We start from the raw sequence: 18180 nt of genomic DNA on the forward strand, positions 1-18180 counted from the left end.
ACTGAACCCAGTGCAGAGTCCAGACACGGCCGAGTGACTTCAAATGTTCATTCCCAATAAATTGCATTCATCCTCCAACATGATCAAATGTCCCAAGTTGCTCCACAAGAGTCAATGAGACAAAAATGAACATGGGGGAACAGGTGACGAAAAGCATGCCCGAAGAATTCAGGATGAAGGAGGATCCCGTAGGAGGAGAGAGAGAGAGAGAGACGGAGAGGATTTAGGGAGGGAATTCCAGACCATTGGGCTTCAACAACTGAGGGGGTGGCCACCAATCATGGGGCGAAGCTAGTGTTGGATGCACATGGGGCCAGAGAGTTGAAGGACCTGGAGCAGGGACCAGAGATCCGGGTGGATTCTCCGGTCCCCCAGCTGTGTGTCTCTCCGAGGCGGGAGGCGCCGCCCTGTTGGCCGGTGCCGGGATTCTCTGCTCCGCCTTTATCAGTGGGATTTCCCATTGAAGACAGCCCACGCCACTGGGAAACCAGCGGGCGGGAGGTGTGTTTCCAGGGGGAACAGGGAATGCCGCCACCAGCGAACAGCAAGTTTGGCCGTGGTTTCAAACGGTGTGTGTGGGGGAGGGAAGGTAAGTGCAGTGTGTATGAAGCGGGTTTAGGAGAAGCATTGGGACATATTCCAATACAGAGAAGCGCAACATCTGCGATGCGTTCTTCGGAAAATAATTGGAAAATATTACAAAGTATTTACAGCACAGAAACAGGTCAAAGTGGAAGGGAATTTGAGGGAAACAAACTTGCAGGGCAACAGGGAATGGGACTGACTGCATTGTTCTACAGAGAGCCAGTATGGGCTTGATGGCCCAAATGGCCATCTTCTCTGCTGTTGTGAAGCTATGGTGGATGCTGGAACCCTGCTGTTTTCACACCAACAATCAATAACCGTGCCTGCCTTTCACCCACCCCGTCCCCGCGCTCCCCAGCTTTTACAGCACCTTGTTGTCAAAGTTTCCCAGGCTGCAGTTACATTCCGTGGCCCCGTAGAACTCGGCCACCTGCGGGATGTGGAAGCGGGAGGTGAAGTCCTCCCAGATGGAGGGGCGCATGCCGTTCCCGAGGGCCATGCGCACACAGTGCTGGCGCTCCACATCCCGCACGGGTTGGCTCAGGAGGTAGCGGCAAACCTCCCCGATATACTGGATAATCTGCGGAAAGAAGATGGGGGGGACTGGAATCAAAAACGGTCGACACAGCCGAAAAGGAGCAGCAGCAGCAGCAACGTGGCTGACCCTTAACTGCCCTCTGAAATGGCCAAGCAAGCCCGTCAGATCACCGGCAGTCAGGGTCTTGCCTCATCCCGAGCAAGAATGAAGAGGATCAAAGGTCACTTTCAGGAGCTTGGCAGGATACTACAGGGTCTCCAGGATGAAGAAATCGAATACCAGAAGAGGGGCAATAATTTGTTCTAGGCCTCAAACAACATATGCTAAAAGCTATTTTGGCTGGTTTGACGGAAGATTTTAGAAAGAATTGACATAATAGGATAGATAAAGCGTAGCTTTTCCCACTGGTGTCGGGGAGTCTAATAATAATCTTTTGTCACAAATAGGCTTACATTAACACTGCAATGAAGTTACTGTGAAAATCCCCCTAGTCGCCACATTCCGGCGCCTGTTCGGGTACACAGAGGGAGAATTCAGAATGTCCAATTCACCTAACAAGCACGTCTTTCGGGATTTGTGGGAGGAAACCGGAGAACCCGGAGGAAACCCACGCAGGCACGGGGAGAACATGCAGACTCCGCACAGTGACTCAAGCCGGCAATCGAACCTAGGTCCCTGGTGCTGTGAAGCAACAGTGCTCACCACTCTGCTACCGTGCTGCCCCGAGTCTAGAACAAGGGGAGATAACCTTGAAATGCAAACCGGGCCATTGAGGAGATTAATCAGAAAACACTTCTTCACACAACGGAAGTTAAAAGTGTGGAACTTTCTCCCTTTGAAAGCAGATGTTAGCTCAATTAATAATCATTTCAATTGGACCTCTAGTTTTTACTAGTCAAGGGTATTAAGAGATAGAAGCCGAGATGGTAAACGGAGTTAGGATATAGATTGACAGTGCTCTCCTCATCCAATAAGATCATGGCTTATCTGATCTTGACGTCAACGCCATTTTCATGCCCGTCCCTGATCACCCTTGACAACCCCCATTATAGTTCAAGACTCTGTCAACCTCAGTCTTGGACAGATTTAGTGAGCTAGCTCTCGAGGGTACAGAATGTCAAAGATTAATGATCCTCAGGGGGAAGAATCATGGATGGGCTCAAGGGGAAGAGTGGCTCATTCTTTGTAAAGCAGAGCCTTACCGACAAAAAGGGCGAAAGTATTACCGTATGGATCACTGGGAACTGAACAGATCAGAGGTCAGAAGGGTGTGGAACGGTGTGAGTGGCATTGCCACTCCAGTGCCCCCCCCCCCCCCCCCAACTCCGGTGCCCCGAGGTCTGTGTTCACAGGGGTATAAATTGCAGCTAAGGTCAGGGCCGCAATGAAAGCCTTCAACAGACTTAAGACGGGTGGGGTTTAAGGTCGAGTCCATTTCAAACTGTCCAGGTTTATGGCCTCCTCGGCATCTTACGTTTTCTGGGAATTCTACAAACACGAGGATCGATTTCTTCAAAGAACGTTGACTCACCGTGCACCTGTACTTGACACAGTCATCCCAAAAGCGAGAGGCGGAGAACTTTTTCCTGATTACAACAGTCAATCCGTGGAGGAGACACTGCCCTATCCCCACAATATTCCCTAGAAAAGGAAAAACAGCTGGGTCAATGGGATACCATTCCTCACGAGTGTGGCTATGCCAGCTGATGTAAACACTGCAGCTTTCAGCAAACAGGAGGCTGAGCAGCAGGAAAAGAACAGATGGTGCATGAAGCTTCAAAGATTAATTTCAAAGATTCTTCCTCATTGCCATCTTAGATGGTAGATACCTTGGGCAAATCTTCCGGCCCCTGTCCTGCTCAAGGTAATGGAGTTTTGAGAGGTTCACCGTATTTTCTGGCCTCACCCCATCACTAGTGGGACAGGGTTTCAGGATTCCGCCCCTTATGAATTGTGCCCGCTTTGTTCTAGCTTCCTGCATGAGGGATAACATCCGCTCAGTATCTACCCTAGTGAGCCCCCTGAGACGTCTGCATTGAGCTCGCTGTTCTTACCTCGGGGTTACAAGGACCGGGTCCTTGGGCAAATTATTAGCGAATGTAAATCCCCAAAGCCAAGCTATATCCTCCTCATTCGCTGAGTTTGAGATGATTACTCCGCCACTTTGTATGTAGCGGGGACTACTCCTCAGCAACGAGCAGCACAGTTTGTGTCTCTCCACAAGGGGCTTGGTACTGAGGCACCTGCTGTCAGAGGTTGACTGCTCAGGGGTCCTGGCTTGTCCTGAACCTGTTCAGCAAGGCCGCCCGTCACCAGGGTAGTGCAAAGCCATTCAGTAGAACATAGAACAGTACAGCACAGAACAGGCCCTTCGGCCCTCAATGTTGTGCCGAGCAATGATCACCCTACTCAAACCCACGTATCCACCCTATACCCGTAACCCAACAACCCCCCCCTTAACCTTATTTTTTAGGACACTACGGGCAATTTAGCATGGCCAATCCACCTAACCCGCACATCTTTGGACTGTGGGAGGAAACCGGAGCACCCGGAGGAAACCCACGCACACACGGGGAGGACGTGCAGACTCCACACAGACAGTGACCCAGCCGGGAATCGAACCTGGGACCCTGGAGCTGTGAAGCATTTATGCTAACCACCATGCTACCGTGCTGCCCATAATGGGCAGATGGGGAGTAGATGGGGTTTGGTTACATGGAACTCGTTCATGACTTCGCTGTTTATCATTCCTTGTTCCAACGGTCGATCTTGCTCAGGGTGGGTGTTCCACACGGGGGCGCCGACATGGCAGACGGGAAGAAGGTGGGTTGAACAGGTCATCAGAGTGGGTAAGTGATGCGCAGTGCCGGTGGGTTCAAACAGCTTGTGGGTTCGTGACGGCTATGTGGGAGAGTGATGTTTGAGAGGACAGGGAGCCAGGGGAGGGACATTTTGCAGAAAGTTCCAGTTATGGTGCGCATTGTTGCATTCAATTGTGTGGCAACAAGATGTGTGGGTGCGTGACGACTTTTGCCAGACAAGTGCAGACTACTCTGCTGCGGAGCATGACTGGGCGGCATGCAGAGGCAGCATCGCCCCCGTGTGGACCCAGCACCTTTGGTTCATAGATTTTTTCTGGTGCAAACCTTTGCTGTTGTTTTTTTCAGATTTTCCCAGGAGTCCTAGCTGGAGTCACTTCCAAGTACTTTGGGTTGGGAATCATGTTTTAGTCTCTGACCATCCAAGTAGATATGAAAGTTCTTTTTGGCACCAGCATTGTGGATGTGGAATACACTGGATGGGGTATGAAATACCAGAAAGAAATGGGGGGTGGGCAGGTGGCAAATCAGTCGGTAACTCCTCATGGAAACAATCTTCAGTGTGTGTTGTGAGGAATGTAGAAATTGTTTTACATTATTTTTCATATTCTGTTGCAGTAATGTTATTAAAAACCCTAGTTTAAAATACGTTAAAGCAGTTTGTTTGCTAAACTTGTAATTAAAGAGTCGTAAAAGAAGTGGTGAGCATTTATTCCAACCACACGTTGCTGCCGCAAAGGACACCCTCCCTTCAAAAAGTATCAAAGTGTTGGAAGGTCTCGACAGATCACCTGCCTGTTTCTATGGGGAGAAACATGGCAGTTTTCTGATTGAACCACACACTAGCCGTTTTTGTGGGACGATTCTGCTCTATGTTTGTGTTCCAGTATTCACTGACTGACTGACTGTTATTCAGGTGACTGACAGTGTTTACTGGTAGCGCTGCACTCTCACCCTTCCTGTATCCCCAAACCCACCAACCCCTCCCCAGGTTACCTGCAGAGTGGTACAGCGGCAAACAGTCATAGACAATGTCATCGTCGCGCATGCGGTAGCCATAATAAACCAAAGCTGCCATTCGGTAATACCTGGAGGAAGAGAGAAAACTTAGGACGCGATTCAACTTCTTGAATTTTGCTTAAAAGAGAGACACACTGTCGAAGTTTTTCAGCTTCGACTCATCAGGACAAATGTACGAATATCAAATTTCAAACACTTTCAAACATCTTTACTACATGGCTCCCCAATGTATTCTGCCCGAGAGGGGACTCCACCCTCTGGGGGTGATCATCTTCTCTCGGTCCCCATTGCTCCCTGCTGCCAGGTGACACTTCTCTGCTGTACTCTCTTAAATAGTCTGGCACCTCTCATGCAAGAGTACCTTTAAGAAATGAGCGTGTATATAAATATCTGCAGTGAGAGTACCTTTAAGAAATAGATGTTTATTACTGCAGTGATGTCAGAGAGTGGGTGGAGCTGGGCTCTCTGTCAGCTTTTTATTTTCGTTTTTGAGCAGGCTGCAGGGTGTGTTTTAGTTTCGTTTTCAGAGCTGGATAGCTACAGTCACAGCCAGAAGGTGTATGAATCTCTCTCTGCAATCTATAGACTGTAAACAGAATCTGGTGATTTAAAACTAATAACAGTAGTGACTTTAACCTGATGTGCTTCTGGTAAAAGGTGTTTTAAGTCGTATAGATGTTAAAAGGAAAACTTAAAGGATTGCTTAGTGTTGTATTCTTTGGGGGTTGTATTTGAATTGATGGTTGCTAAGATGTTCACTGTATGTTTCAAAAAGGTTAACTGGAGTTCATAGAATAAACATTGTTTTGCTTTTAAAAAATACTTTTCCATTTCTGCTGTACCACACCTGTAGAGTGGGCCGTGTGCTCCCCATACCACAATCTATTAAACGTTGTGGGTCAGGTGAACTCCATGATACACTTTGGGGTTCTCTAAACCCTGGCCCATAACAGGCCTCAATCTACCGCAGTGAGATGTGCCAGTTCTAAGGAATGGACAACATATCAGGTGTCGGCTCGGGGAAGAACCACTTTACCCAGTGAGTGGCGATGTCCTGGAACTTGCTTCCTCCGAGGGCGGCGGAAGTGGAGACAATCGATGATTTCGAAAAGACGTTGGATGGGCGCACGAGGGAATTAAACTGGCCGGGTTATGGGAATGGAGTGGAGGAATGGGACTGGCTGGATTGCCTCTGTAAAGAGCCAGCATGGACCCAACAGGCCGAACATCCTCCTCCTGCAGGGCCATGACACCAAGGGCTGCATTTTACGGCCCCTCCCGCTGGTGGGATTTTCCAGTCATTCCGAAGTTCAAGTCAATGGACTTCCGAGCGGCTGGCTGCACTTTCTGCCCCCACCCCCAACCCCCAACCCCCCGCCACATCCTCACCCTGGGTAGGGACTATTTATGCTTTTCCTCCCAAGGCAACGAGGTAGCAAGTGTGAAGCAGCGCAGATCCTCTTCCAGCCTACAGGTGGCAGACTGCTCCCAGCAATAGAAATAAAGTGGCACGGTTACATTTCTACACCCCCTACAAAGTCCAGCCGTCGCAAAAGAGTGGCTTCTCACACCATCAGCGGAGGTACCCGCTGTTGCTGGATTGGCAGAGTGGCCATGCAGGTGAACACGGGACTGAATGCAGCCTCTGAGAACTGCCGGCCCAAGGTCAGTGAGGGGGAATTCTGCTGTGAGCTCATCTGCCCCCCCCCATCCCACTGCGTTGGAAAAACAGAAGACGGCAGGAGGAAGCTGTAATGGGAAAGCGAGCCACTGGAAGAGCGAAAAATAGAATCAGAGAGCAGTCGCAACACAGGAGGAGGCTTCTCAGCCCATCGTGTCTGTGTTGGCCCTCGATGAGAACTAATTTTTCTCTCTTCGGATAATGATCCGATTGTCTTATGAAGACCACGACGGAATCTGCCGCCACCTCGCTCTCAGCCCTGCATTCCAGATCCTAAACGCTCGCTGGGTAAAAACACATTTCCCTCCCGTCAACGTTGCTTCTTTGGCCAGACACCTTAAATTGGCTTCATCTGGTCCTTGGCCCTGCTGTCAATGAGAACAGCCTCTCCCCATCTACTCCACGGACTCTTCAGAACACCTCAATCAAATCAAATCCCCCCCCCCTCAACCTCCTCGTCTCAAAAGGAAAACATTCCCAGCCTCTGGCCTTGCCCCTTGGGTGTGAGGGAATGAGAGGTGGGAGCGAATGACGCAGTTCAGGAATTCCCTCAGGGTTTTGGTTTTCGCTATAAGCTGACGGACTCCCGATCCACTCCCTGTACGGTCCCGCCACATACCCGCACACAATTAAAACTCTTCCGTCAAAAGTCTCCTGGGGTGGGACTGGAACCCGGAGCTTCTATCTCAGAGGCAGGGACGCCGACCACTGCCCTCCCATGAATAGAAGACAGTCAGGGCAGCACGGCGGCGCAGTGGGTTAGCCCTGCTGCCTCACGGCGCCGAGGTCCCAGGTTCGATCCCGGCTCTGGGTCACTGTCCGTGTGGAGTTTGCACCTTCTCCCGTTTCACCCCCACAACGCAAAGATGTGCAGGGTAGGCGGATTGAACACGCTAAATTGCCCCTTAATTGGAGAAAATTGAATTAGGTACACTAAATTTATTTTTACAAAATGAATAGAAGACAGTCACTAATAAATCTAATAAAGAATCCTGTAGAAAACACATTCACCCAGAGAGTGGTTAGACTGCGGAACGCGCCACCACATGGAGTGATTGAGGCGAATGACATATACGGATTTGAGAGAGTAAAATTTCTCAACAAGAGGGAGCAAGGAACAGCAGGATATGCTGATGGGGTGAGATAACATAGCGTGGGTGGAGGCTTATGTGGGTATAGGCTCATTGGACTTGATGCTGGTTTCTGTGAAGTAGACTTGAAGCAACCTGCATTTATATAGTGCCTTTGATATTTGCAGGATGTCGCAAAGTGCCTCCCAGACATTCAAGACGCACTTCTTGAACTGCCATTGCTGCAAGATCAGGAAAAACAGCAGCCAATCTGCAAGCAGAAAGCTCCCACAAACGGCAATACAACGAGCCACCCGTTACTCTATTCCCAAATAGAGGGATAGACCTTGGGCAATAAACACTGGGGAGAATTCGTTCCCCCCCCCCCCCCCCCCCCCCCACCCACCCATTTAATATTGCCATGGGGTCTTTCACAACACCTGGGAGGGTAGATGCGGCTTCTGTTTGACCTGTACTACTGGTGTGGGGGCGGTGTGTGTGAGCATGTGGGTGGGGGGGTGGTGGTGGGTGGGTGGGGGGGGGGGGGGGGCGCGGTGTGCCAAAAGACGGCAGCTCAGACATCGTGCCATTCACTGTGCGGTGAGTTTACAACAACCTGGTTGTTCAAAAGGTTGAGGGCAGAGTACAGGGGACAGAGACAGTAGCAACGTTTAAGCTGGGGTTGGAGGTCAGGCTGAGTGAGCCGCAGTGTCGAGCCTAACTGGTAGATAGATAGAACAGTACAGCACAGAACAGGCCCTTCGGCCCTCGATGTTGTGCCGAGCAATGATCACCCTACTCAAACCCACGTATCCACCCTATACCCGTAACCCAACAACCCCCCCCTTAACCTTACTTTTTAGGACACTACGGGCAATTTAGCATGGCCAATCCACCTAACCCGCACATCTTTGGACTGTGGGAGGAAACCGGAGCACCCGGAGGAAACCCACACACACACGGGGAGGACGTGCAGACTCCACACAGACAGTGACCCAGCCGGGAATCGAACCTGGGACCCTGGAGCTGTGAAGCATTTATGCTAACCACCATGCTACCGTGCTGCCCCATGTCTTTCTGACATCCACGAGACATGGGTCCTTACCTGCTGTGGACAACAATAGCTGCCTTCGGCATGCCGGTGGTTCCTGAGGTGTAAATATAAAACAGTCGGTCTGCAACAAAAGACGCACTCTGTCACACGGGTGCGGGGATAACCATTTAAAGCCACAGAATGATACAGTATAGAAGGAGGCCATTCGGCCCATCGCGCCTCTTTTGCAGGGCTACCAAGTTAGTCGCACTTTTCTGATCCTTTCCCAGGTTTGTAATCTTTCTTTGGCCAGCATTTGTTGCCCATCCCCAAATGCCCCCTGAACCGAGTGTTTCAGAGGGGCGGTGCAGAGTCAACCACATTGCCGTGGGTCTGGAGTCACATGTAGCCCAGACCGGGTAAGGACGGCAGATTCCTTTAAAACCAGATGGGTTTTAAAAACAACAGTAGTCGTCATGGCCACCATTACTGTGACTAGCTTCAAATTCCAGATATATTTCAATTCATTGAATTTAAACTCCACCAGCTGTTGTTGGGTGGAGTTCGAACCCCTGGCGTTAGCCCAGGCCTCAGGGGAACTAGGCTATTGGCATTACCGCTACACCCCCGTTTCCCTCACTCTGCACGGCACCTTTGCCAATCACCTGAAATTTGGGCCCTCTGGTTGCCAACCAGAAGTGGCTCTCCTTCATTGATTATTAAATTCTTTCATGATTTTATGAAATCTCCTATCTGATCTCAGGGGAATATTTTCCCAGTGTCAGTGGAACCACGCCAACCAGGAGAGAGGCAGTGGAGACGCGGATCCCCACTACTGCTTTCATAGAATCAATCAAAAATCAGAGAATCTCTACAGTTCGGAAGGAGGCCATTCGGCCCAGCTAAAGTCCTTCTGTACAACCTCGTCAAATTAGGTCGTTAAAAGTAATCTTCTTGGGTTTGTTTTTCCCTTCAGAACGTACTATCAATCCGTCCTCTTTAATTTAGGATCCCTTTAATTATCATCTGTTAAGTAAGGGTGGGAGTTGAGTAATATCATTGACAGTAGCCAGTTTGATGTATCTTAGTTATCGAGCTGAGCCGAAAGGGTTGGGTCTCGCACTTTACAAAGATTTGTTCTGATTTGATTAAACTCTGGAAGGTGATGATGAGAATTTGGGTTCAAGTTGACAGCCGGTTCCAATGGAACAGGTTAGGGAAGATCAAGGAGGTCACAATTTGAAGATGGTTAATGCCAGATCTGGGTTAGTTACTATGCGATAACAATGGACCTGTAGACTGAACACCCTCCCCACTTTTCCGTTATTTAAAAGACCTTTTGTTGAGGTTTTTTTGGACTCTTTAGCCCCGCGCTCCTGATCTACAATCACTCGGTGTGGAGAGGGGCGGGAAAGGAGGAGAAACTCCTCGTGAACCTTTCCTTGGGCTTGGCCAACTTGCCATCTACGGGTCCAGGCAGCGGGTGATCGAAGGGGTCGTCCCACCCAACTGTCTGCCCCGCTCCACGGCTACATTAGTGTCTGGGCGTCCCTGGAAAGAGAGCATGCCATGTCCTCTGGCACTCTCCAGACCTTCCATGCCCGCTAGGCAGCGCAGGGGCTGCAATGCATTATCGATGCCCTGAGTCACATTTCGGTTTGAAGCTTCATTTGTAATTCGCTTTTTGTTTAAGGTAGTTTCCCTTTAAGGGACTGTCCTTAAAGTTGTCACAGTAATGGGGACAGGCTGTTGGCTTCCACAGGGGACACTGGATTTCCTTCAGTTGGACGTTGGTGCTGTTTATGGCCGAGTTGGGGATCAGTTTAACATTAAATCAGGGCCGGGGGATCTCTTGGACTAGCTTCCCCCGTATACAGGATCAGAGTAGAAAATCCTCCAACTTTTACACCACCTACTCCCCTGCCCCCAGCCTGGCTTGGGATTTCTAATCGGTTTCCGCATCCGTCCCAAGAAACCATGTGGTTTTGAGATGTGTGTATGTATTTGAATCTACAAGAAATGAGAATTGGATGGCACAGACGGGATTGATCGAAGGATATTTTCTGTCTATGATTGTACCTGTGAATCCTTGGTTCTGGGCCTGGGGTGGAGGGCGCGTTGATGTAGCCTCCAGTAAAGGATCAAGGTTTTCCGTACCCGGAAGTACCTCACTGGCGTTCCATTCTCCAGAGCAGTACAGGTACAACGATTTCCCCAGCAGTTTGTGGACCTCCTTCAGGGCTGGTCAGAAAAAAGGGAAGCCACAGAGACACTTAATCAGGAATTCATCCCTTTACACCGAGTCCTCCCGATCCCAGACATCCCCATTCCCAGTGGCAGAGGGCAAATTCCCGAATGAGGGTCCTTCAGCGGTCTGACCCCACTCTGAAATGGATGAGACACGCCACGGCCACAGCTCCCCCACACCCCACACAGCTCCCCCCACACCCACGCACAGCTCCCCCCACACCCACGCACAGCTCCCCCCACAACCACGCACAGCTCCCCCCCACACCCCCGCACAGCTCCCCCCCCACACCCACGCACAGCTCTCCCACACCCACACACAGCTCCCACACCCACGCACAGCTCCCACACCCACGCACAGCTCCCCCCCCACACCCACACACAGCACCCCACACCCACACACAGCACCCCACACCCACACACAGCACCCCACACCCACACACAGCACCCCACACCCACACACAGCACCCCACACCCACACACAGCACCCCACACCCACACACAGCACCCCACACCCACACACAGCTCCCCCCCACACCCACGCACAGCTCCCCCCCCACACCCACGCACAGCTCCCCCCCACACCCACGCACAGCTCCCCCCCCACACCCACGCACAGCTCCCCCCCCACACCCACGCACAGCTCCCCCCCCACACCCACGCACAGCTCCCCCACACCCACGCACAGCTCCCCCCCACACCCACGCACAGCTCCCCCCACACCCACGCACAGCTCCCCCCACACCCACGCACAGCTCCCCCCACACCCACGCACAGCTCTCCCACACCCCCACGCACAGCTCCCCCCACACCCACGCACAGCTCTCCCACACCCCCACACACAGCTCCCCCACACCCACGCACAGCTCCCCCCCCACACCCATGCACAGCTCCCCCACACCCCCGCACAGCTCCCCCCCACACCCACCCACAGCTCCCCCCACACCCACCCACAGCTCCCCCACACCCACAGCTCCCCCACACCCACACCTCCCCCCACACCCACACACAGTTCCCCCCACACCCACCTCCCCCCACACCCACACACAGCACCCCACACCCACACACAGCACCCCACACACCCACACAGCACCCCCCACACCCACACAGCACCCCACACCCACACACAGCACCCCACACCCACACACAGCACCCCACACCCACACACAGTTCCCCCACACACAGCTCCCCCACACCCCCACGCACAGCTCCCCCACACCCCCACGCACAGGTCCCCCACACCCACACACAGCTCCCCACACCCCCACGCACAGCTCCCCCACACCCCCACGCACAGCTCCCCCACACCCACACACAGCCCCCCACACCCACACACAGCACCCCACACCCACACACAGCACCCCACACCCACGCACAGCTCCCCCACACCCACGCACAGCTCCCCCACACCCACGCACAGCTCCCCCACACCCACGCACAGCCCTCCCACACCCACGCACAGCTCCCCCACACCCACGCACAGCTCCCCCACACCCACGCACAGCTCCCCCACACCCACGCACAGCTCCCCCACACCCACGCACAGCTCCCCCACACCCCCACACACAGCTCCCCCACACCCACGCACACTCACAGCTCCCACACACACAGACACCATCCTACACCCTCTCACCCACACACTGCCCCACACCCTTACACACACAGCAATCCCTCACCCATACACGACCTAGACACACCGTGACCCACAGCCTCAACACACACACAGACACACAGTGCCCCCACATCCTTACTCACACACATACAGACGGCAGACCCCCCCCCCCCCCCCCCCCCCCCCGCCCGCCCCACACCCTTTAATTAGAGAATCATGGAATTTACAGTGCAGAAGGAGGACATTCAGCCCATCGAGTCTGCACCGGCTCTTGGAAAGAGCACCCAACCCAAGCCCACACCCCCACCCTATCCCCATAACCCAGTAACCCCACCCAACACTAAGGGCAATTTTGGACACTAAGGGCAATTTAGCATGGCCAATCCACCTAACCTGCAAATCTTTGGACTGTGGGAGGAAACCGGAGCACCCGGAGGAAACCGGAGCATACACGGGGAGAACGTGCAGACTCCACACAGACAGTGACCCAAGCTGGGAATCGAACCTGGGACCCTGGTGCTGTGAAGCAATTGTGCTAACCACTATGCTACCGTGCTGCCAATAATAATAATTTGCATTTATATTGTGCCTTTAACACAGTGAACTGTCCCAAGGTGCTTCAGAGGGGTGAAATCAAACAAAAGGGGATGGATTCTTCATTCAACTCAATGCCAGGAGTCAACTCAGGATTCTTGATCGAGCGGAGAATGGAATGTCGAGGGCCAAATGGGTTTGGTGGTGGATGTCAAATCCCTTGTGATACTCTGAACCCCCGCCAGGGGCCTCAGCCCATTACCTGCCCCATGCCAACAGGAGGTTGCAAATCGAGCATTTCAATAAATGCTAATGTCATTAACAGGTTCAAAGTCAGAGTCCCCCCCCCTCCCCAACCCTGTTATGCTCCGAACCTCAAGAGCAGGAAATCGACTGGGCTGGCTTCGAAGCAAGTCTGCTTGAGCATGGCCCTGCCGTGGTGGGCCGCAGGTCGGTCAAGGTTGTCAGCGCATAACTGAGGTGGTCCTCAAACCCTACTCACACCAGTGTGTTTTCAGCTGAGAAAAGAGGAAGTGAAAGCACTTATCTGGAGATGCATTCAAGCGTGAAGAGAAGGATACATAAACAAACCCCAGAAGTAGCTACTGGGTCTGAACCAATAAAGTGGTCAATCACTGGTCAGTATTACTCTCAGAAATTGAATGAAAAATTTGCATTCAAAGGCTGACAAGGGACGTGAAGCCCTTTGGAATGTACTTGGCTTCAGAGGAAGCCTCTGGCACTTGTTACAGCTGCTGCTTTAAACACTTGAAGAAGTCTTACAACACCAGGTTAAAGTTCAACATGTTTGTTTCAAACACTAGCTTTCGGAGCACTGCTCCTTCCTCAGGTGAATGAAGAGATACCTCTCCATTCACCTGAGGAAGGAGCAGTGCTCCGAAAGCTAGTGTTTGAAACAAACATGTTGGACTTTAACCTGGTGTTGTAAGACTGCTTACTGTGCTCACCCCAGTCCAACGCCGGCATCTCCACATCTTAAACACTTTTGTCAGATGTTAGGGAAGGCTCAGTGAAAACGTAGTGATCATTCACTCTACTGGGGCTGTTTAGCTCACAGGGCTAATCGCTGGCTTTGAAGGCAGACCAAGGCAGGCCAGCAGCACGGTTCGATTCCCGTAACAGCCTCCCCGAACAGGCGCTGGAATGTGGCGACTAGGGGCTTTTCACAGTAACTTCATTGAAGCCTACTCGTGACAATAAGCGATTTTCATTTTCATACTGCCTGGACTGCTCTTCAGCTTTCAAGCAGAGATTGAAGGGGATCACTGATTTGGGGGGGGGGGATCTCCGATGGAGGATGGTCTCTGACTGGGGGGGGGGGGGCGTAGGGTCACCCTCATACATGTGTGCTGGGGGGGGGGGGGGGACGGACCCATTATTTCTGTGATGGAGGAGGGGGAAGCATCTCCTCCACGCACAAGTTAGCACGGTGAAGGAGAGAGACGCTAACCGGGCCTAGCTCCGAGCGTCAGCAGCGACTCTCCATTGGCGAGAGCACTTGAATGGTGAATCCCCACCAAGATTTACATTAAGTTGAAAAATGAGTCATTAGCACTGGCCAAAGAGGCCTTTACTTAGCAGCAAAATGCAGTGAATTCTAGAAATCGGGAAGTTAGCAATTCCGAAGAAGGGCCATATTGTTTCTGTCTCCACAGATGCTGCCAGACCTGCTGAGTGCATCCAGCATTTTCTGCTTCGATTTCAGATTTCCAGCATCTGCAGTATCTGGCTTGAATTTTAGGGTTTGCTAATGAGTGCAGCTCAGTTATTTGTTCTCTAAGTCTCCGGGCAATGTTAAGACAGCTTTATCTTCGCACCCCCAAGGGGGACGTAGACTCGTGATCTTGTTTTCTGTCACGGCTGGCAGAGGGCCTGTGTTCCTGCTCCTGGAAAACGGTGCTGATCAACTTGTTATTAAAACAAGGGAACCAATTCTCCCGAGATGCCTAGAATGGGGACTTGGGTTAGTGCGAACTCCAGCACCGAGTTTGAGCAGCTACCTCGGAGGCCTCTCACAGGCAGCCATTAGGGAGATCCTCTCGGAAACTCACGGGCAGCCATTGGGACCCTATTGAAAGGTGGAAGTGTGATGGGCCAGGGTTTAGAGAACCCCAAAGTGGATCGTGGAGTTCACCTGACCCACAACTTTTAATAGATTGTGGTATGGGGAACACACGGCCCACTCTACAATTGTGGTACAGCAGAAATGGAAAAGTATTTTTTAAAGCAAAACAATGTTTATTCTATGAACTCAAGTGAACCTTTTTAAAACATACAGTGAACATCTTAGCAACCATCAATTCAAATATAACCCCCAAAGAATACAACACTAAGTAATCCTTTAAGCTTATCTTTTAACATCCATAAGACTTAAAACACCTTTTACCAGAAGCACATCAGGTTTACATTCACTACGGAGAACATTTATAATTCTAAATTCACCAAATGATCAAGAGATAGTCTTTTCAAGGCAGAGAGATCAACAGTGCACCTGCTCTGTCTGGCTTCAGCTCCAACACTGAAAACGAAACTAAAACACACCCTGCAGCCTGCGCAAAAACGAAAGTAAAAAGCTGACAGTCAGCTCCACCCACACTCTGACATCGCTGATAAACACCCATTTCTTAAAGGTACATTTCTTAAACACCCATTTCTTCAAGGTACTCTCACATGACAGAAGTGCAAAGTCAGCTTTGCAATGAAAGGAATTGCTGGCTGTCAGCTTCCAAAGGTAAAAGAAAGGACCTTCTTATTTATCCGTGCACAGGATGTTGACGGCGTTGGTTAAGGAAGGGATATGCGTCACTCTGGCTAATGCAGCCCTTATTCCCCATCCCTAATTGCCCGTGGGAAGCTGATGAGCCACCTTCATGACCCACAGCAGTTCACCTGCTGTAGGCTTCCCACGATGCCCAGAGTGTGACACACACAATGCTCACGGGTCTATATCTGAACCCCTTGGGACCACCCAGAAAATATACATCTGCCTCAGGAATATGAAGATCAGGAGCAGGGCTGGTTATCCGGCCTTCTCCGCCATTCAGTAAGATCACGGGCGATCTACTACCTCAACTCCACTCCCTTTAACCCCGTATCCTCCTCTCCCTCCACCCCGTATCCTCCTCTCCCCTCCACCCCGTATCCTCCGTCCCCTCCACCCCGTACCCTCCGTCCCCTCCACCCCTTACCCTCCGTCCCCTCCACCCCTTACCCTCCGTCTCCACCACCCCATACCCTCCGTCTCCACCCGGTACTCTCCCGTCCCCTCCGCCCCGTAACCTCCCGTCCACTCCGCCCCGTAACCTCCCGTCCCCTCCGCCCCGTACCCTCCCGTCCCCTCCGCCCCGTCCCCTCCGCCCGGTCCCCTCCCGTCCCCTCCCGTCCCCTCCGCCCCGTGCCCCTCCACCCCGTACCCTCCCGGCCCCTCCACCCCGTACCCTCCCGGCCCCTCCACCCCGTACCCTCCCGGCCCCTCCACCCCGTACCCTCCCGCCCCTCCACCCCGTACCCTCCCGGCCCCTCCACCCCGTACCCTCCCGGCCCCTCCACCCCGTACCCTCCCGGCCCCTCCACCCCGTACCCTCCCGGCCCCTCCACCCCGTACCCCCCCGCCCCTCCACCCGGTACCCTCCCGGCCCCTCCACCCCGTACCCTCCCGGCCCCTCCACCCCGTACCCTCCCGGCCCCTCCACCCCGTACCCTCCCGGCCCCTCCACCCCGTACCCTCCCGGCCCCTCCACCCCGTACCCTCCCGGCCCCTCCACCCCGTACCCTCCCGGCCCCTCCACCCCGTACCCTCCCGGCCCCTCCACCCCGTACCCTCCCGGCCCCTCCACCCCGTACCCTCCCGGCCCCTCCACCCCGTACCCTCCCGGCCCCTCCACCCCGTACCCTCCCGGCCCCTCCACCCCGTACCCTCCCGGCCCCTCCACCCCGTACCCTCCCGGCCCCTCCACCCCGTACCCTCCCGGCCCCTCCACCCCGTACCCTCCCGGCCCCTCCACCCCGTACCCTCCCGCCCCTCCACCCCGTACCCTCCCGGCCCCTCCACCCCGTACCCTCCCGGCCCCTCCACCCCGTACCCTCCCGGCCCCTCCACCCCGTACCCTCCCGGCCCCTCCACCCCGTACCCTCCCGGCCCCTCCACCCCGTACCCTCCCGGCCCCTCCACCCCGTACCCTCCCGGCCCCTCCACCCCGTACCCTCCCGGCCCCTCCACCCCGTACCCTCCCGGCCCCTCCACCCCGTACCCTCCCGGCCCCTCCACCCCGTACCCTCCCGGCCCCTCCACCCCGTACCCTCCCGGCCCCTCCACCCCGTACCCTCCCGGCCCCTCCACCCCGTACCCTCCCGGCCCCTCCACCCCGTACCCTCCCGGCCCCTCCACCCCGTACCCTCCCGGCCCCTCCACCCCGTACCCTCCCGGCCCCTCCACCCCGTACCCTCCCGGCCCCTCCACCCCGTACCCTCCCGGCCCCTCCACCCCGTACCCTCCCGGCCCCTCCACCCCGTACCCTCCCGGCCCCTCCACCCCGTACCCTCCCGGCCCCTCCACCCCGTACCCTCCCGGCCCCTCCACCCCGTACCCTCCCGGCCCCTCCACCCCGTACCCTCCCGGCCCCTCCACCCCCGTACCCTCCCGGCCCCTCCACCCCGTACCCTCCCGGCCCCTCCACCCGTACCCTCCCGGCCCCTCCACCCCGTACCCTCCCGGCCCCTCCACCCCGTACCCTCCCGGCCCCTCCACCCCGTACCCTCCCGGCCCCTCCACCCCGTACCCTCCCGGTCCCTCCACCCCGTACCCTCCCGGCCCCTCCACCCCGTACCCTCCCGGCCCCTCCACCCCGTATCCTCCGGCCCCTCCACCCCGTGCCCCTCCGGCCCCTCCACCCCGTGCCCCTCCGGCCCCTCCACCCCGTGCCCCTCCACCCCGTACCCTCCGGCCCCTCCACCCCGTACCCTCCGGCCCCTCCACCCCGTACCCTCCGGCCCCTCCACCCCGTACCCTCCGGCCCCTCCA

At 54.4% G+C, this 18180-nt stretch overlaps 1 protein-coding gene across 1 annotated transcript in view; it reads right to left on the reverse strand.

The window, feature by feature from the left end:
- The window catches only part of slc27a4 (solute carrier family 27 member 4), a 60994-nt gene that overhangs the window by 17252 nt on the left and 25562 nt on the right, over nucleotides 1-18180 (reverse strand). The window contains exons 2-6 of the mRNA XM_038781872.1: nucleotides 10826-10987; nucleotides 8819-8888; nucleotides 4939-5030; nucleotides 2655-2764; nucleotides 956-1165 (exon numbers count right to left, since the gene is read on the reverse strand). Of these exons, the coding sequence (XP_038637800.1) occupies nucleotides 956-1165; nucleotides 2655-2764; nucleotides 4939-5030; nucleotides 8819-8888; nucleotides 10826-10987 (644 nt within the window). The remainder of the gene's footprint in view (nucleotides 1-955; nucleotides 1166-2654; nucleotides 2765-4938; nucleotides 5031-8818; nucleotides 8889-10825; nucleotides 10988-18180) is intronic.

Source organism: Scyliorhinus canicula, chromosome 21 (assembly GCF_902713615.1).
Source record: "Scyliorhinus canicula chromosome 21, sScyCan1.1, whole genome shotgun sequence".
NCBI lineage: Eukaryota > Metazoa > Chordata > Chondrichthyes > Carcharhiniformes > Scyliorhinidae > Scyliorhinus > Scyliorhinus canicula.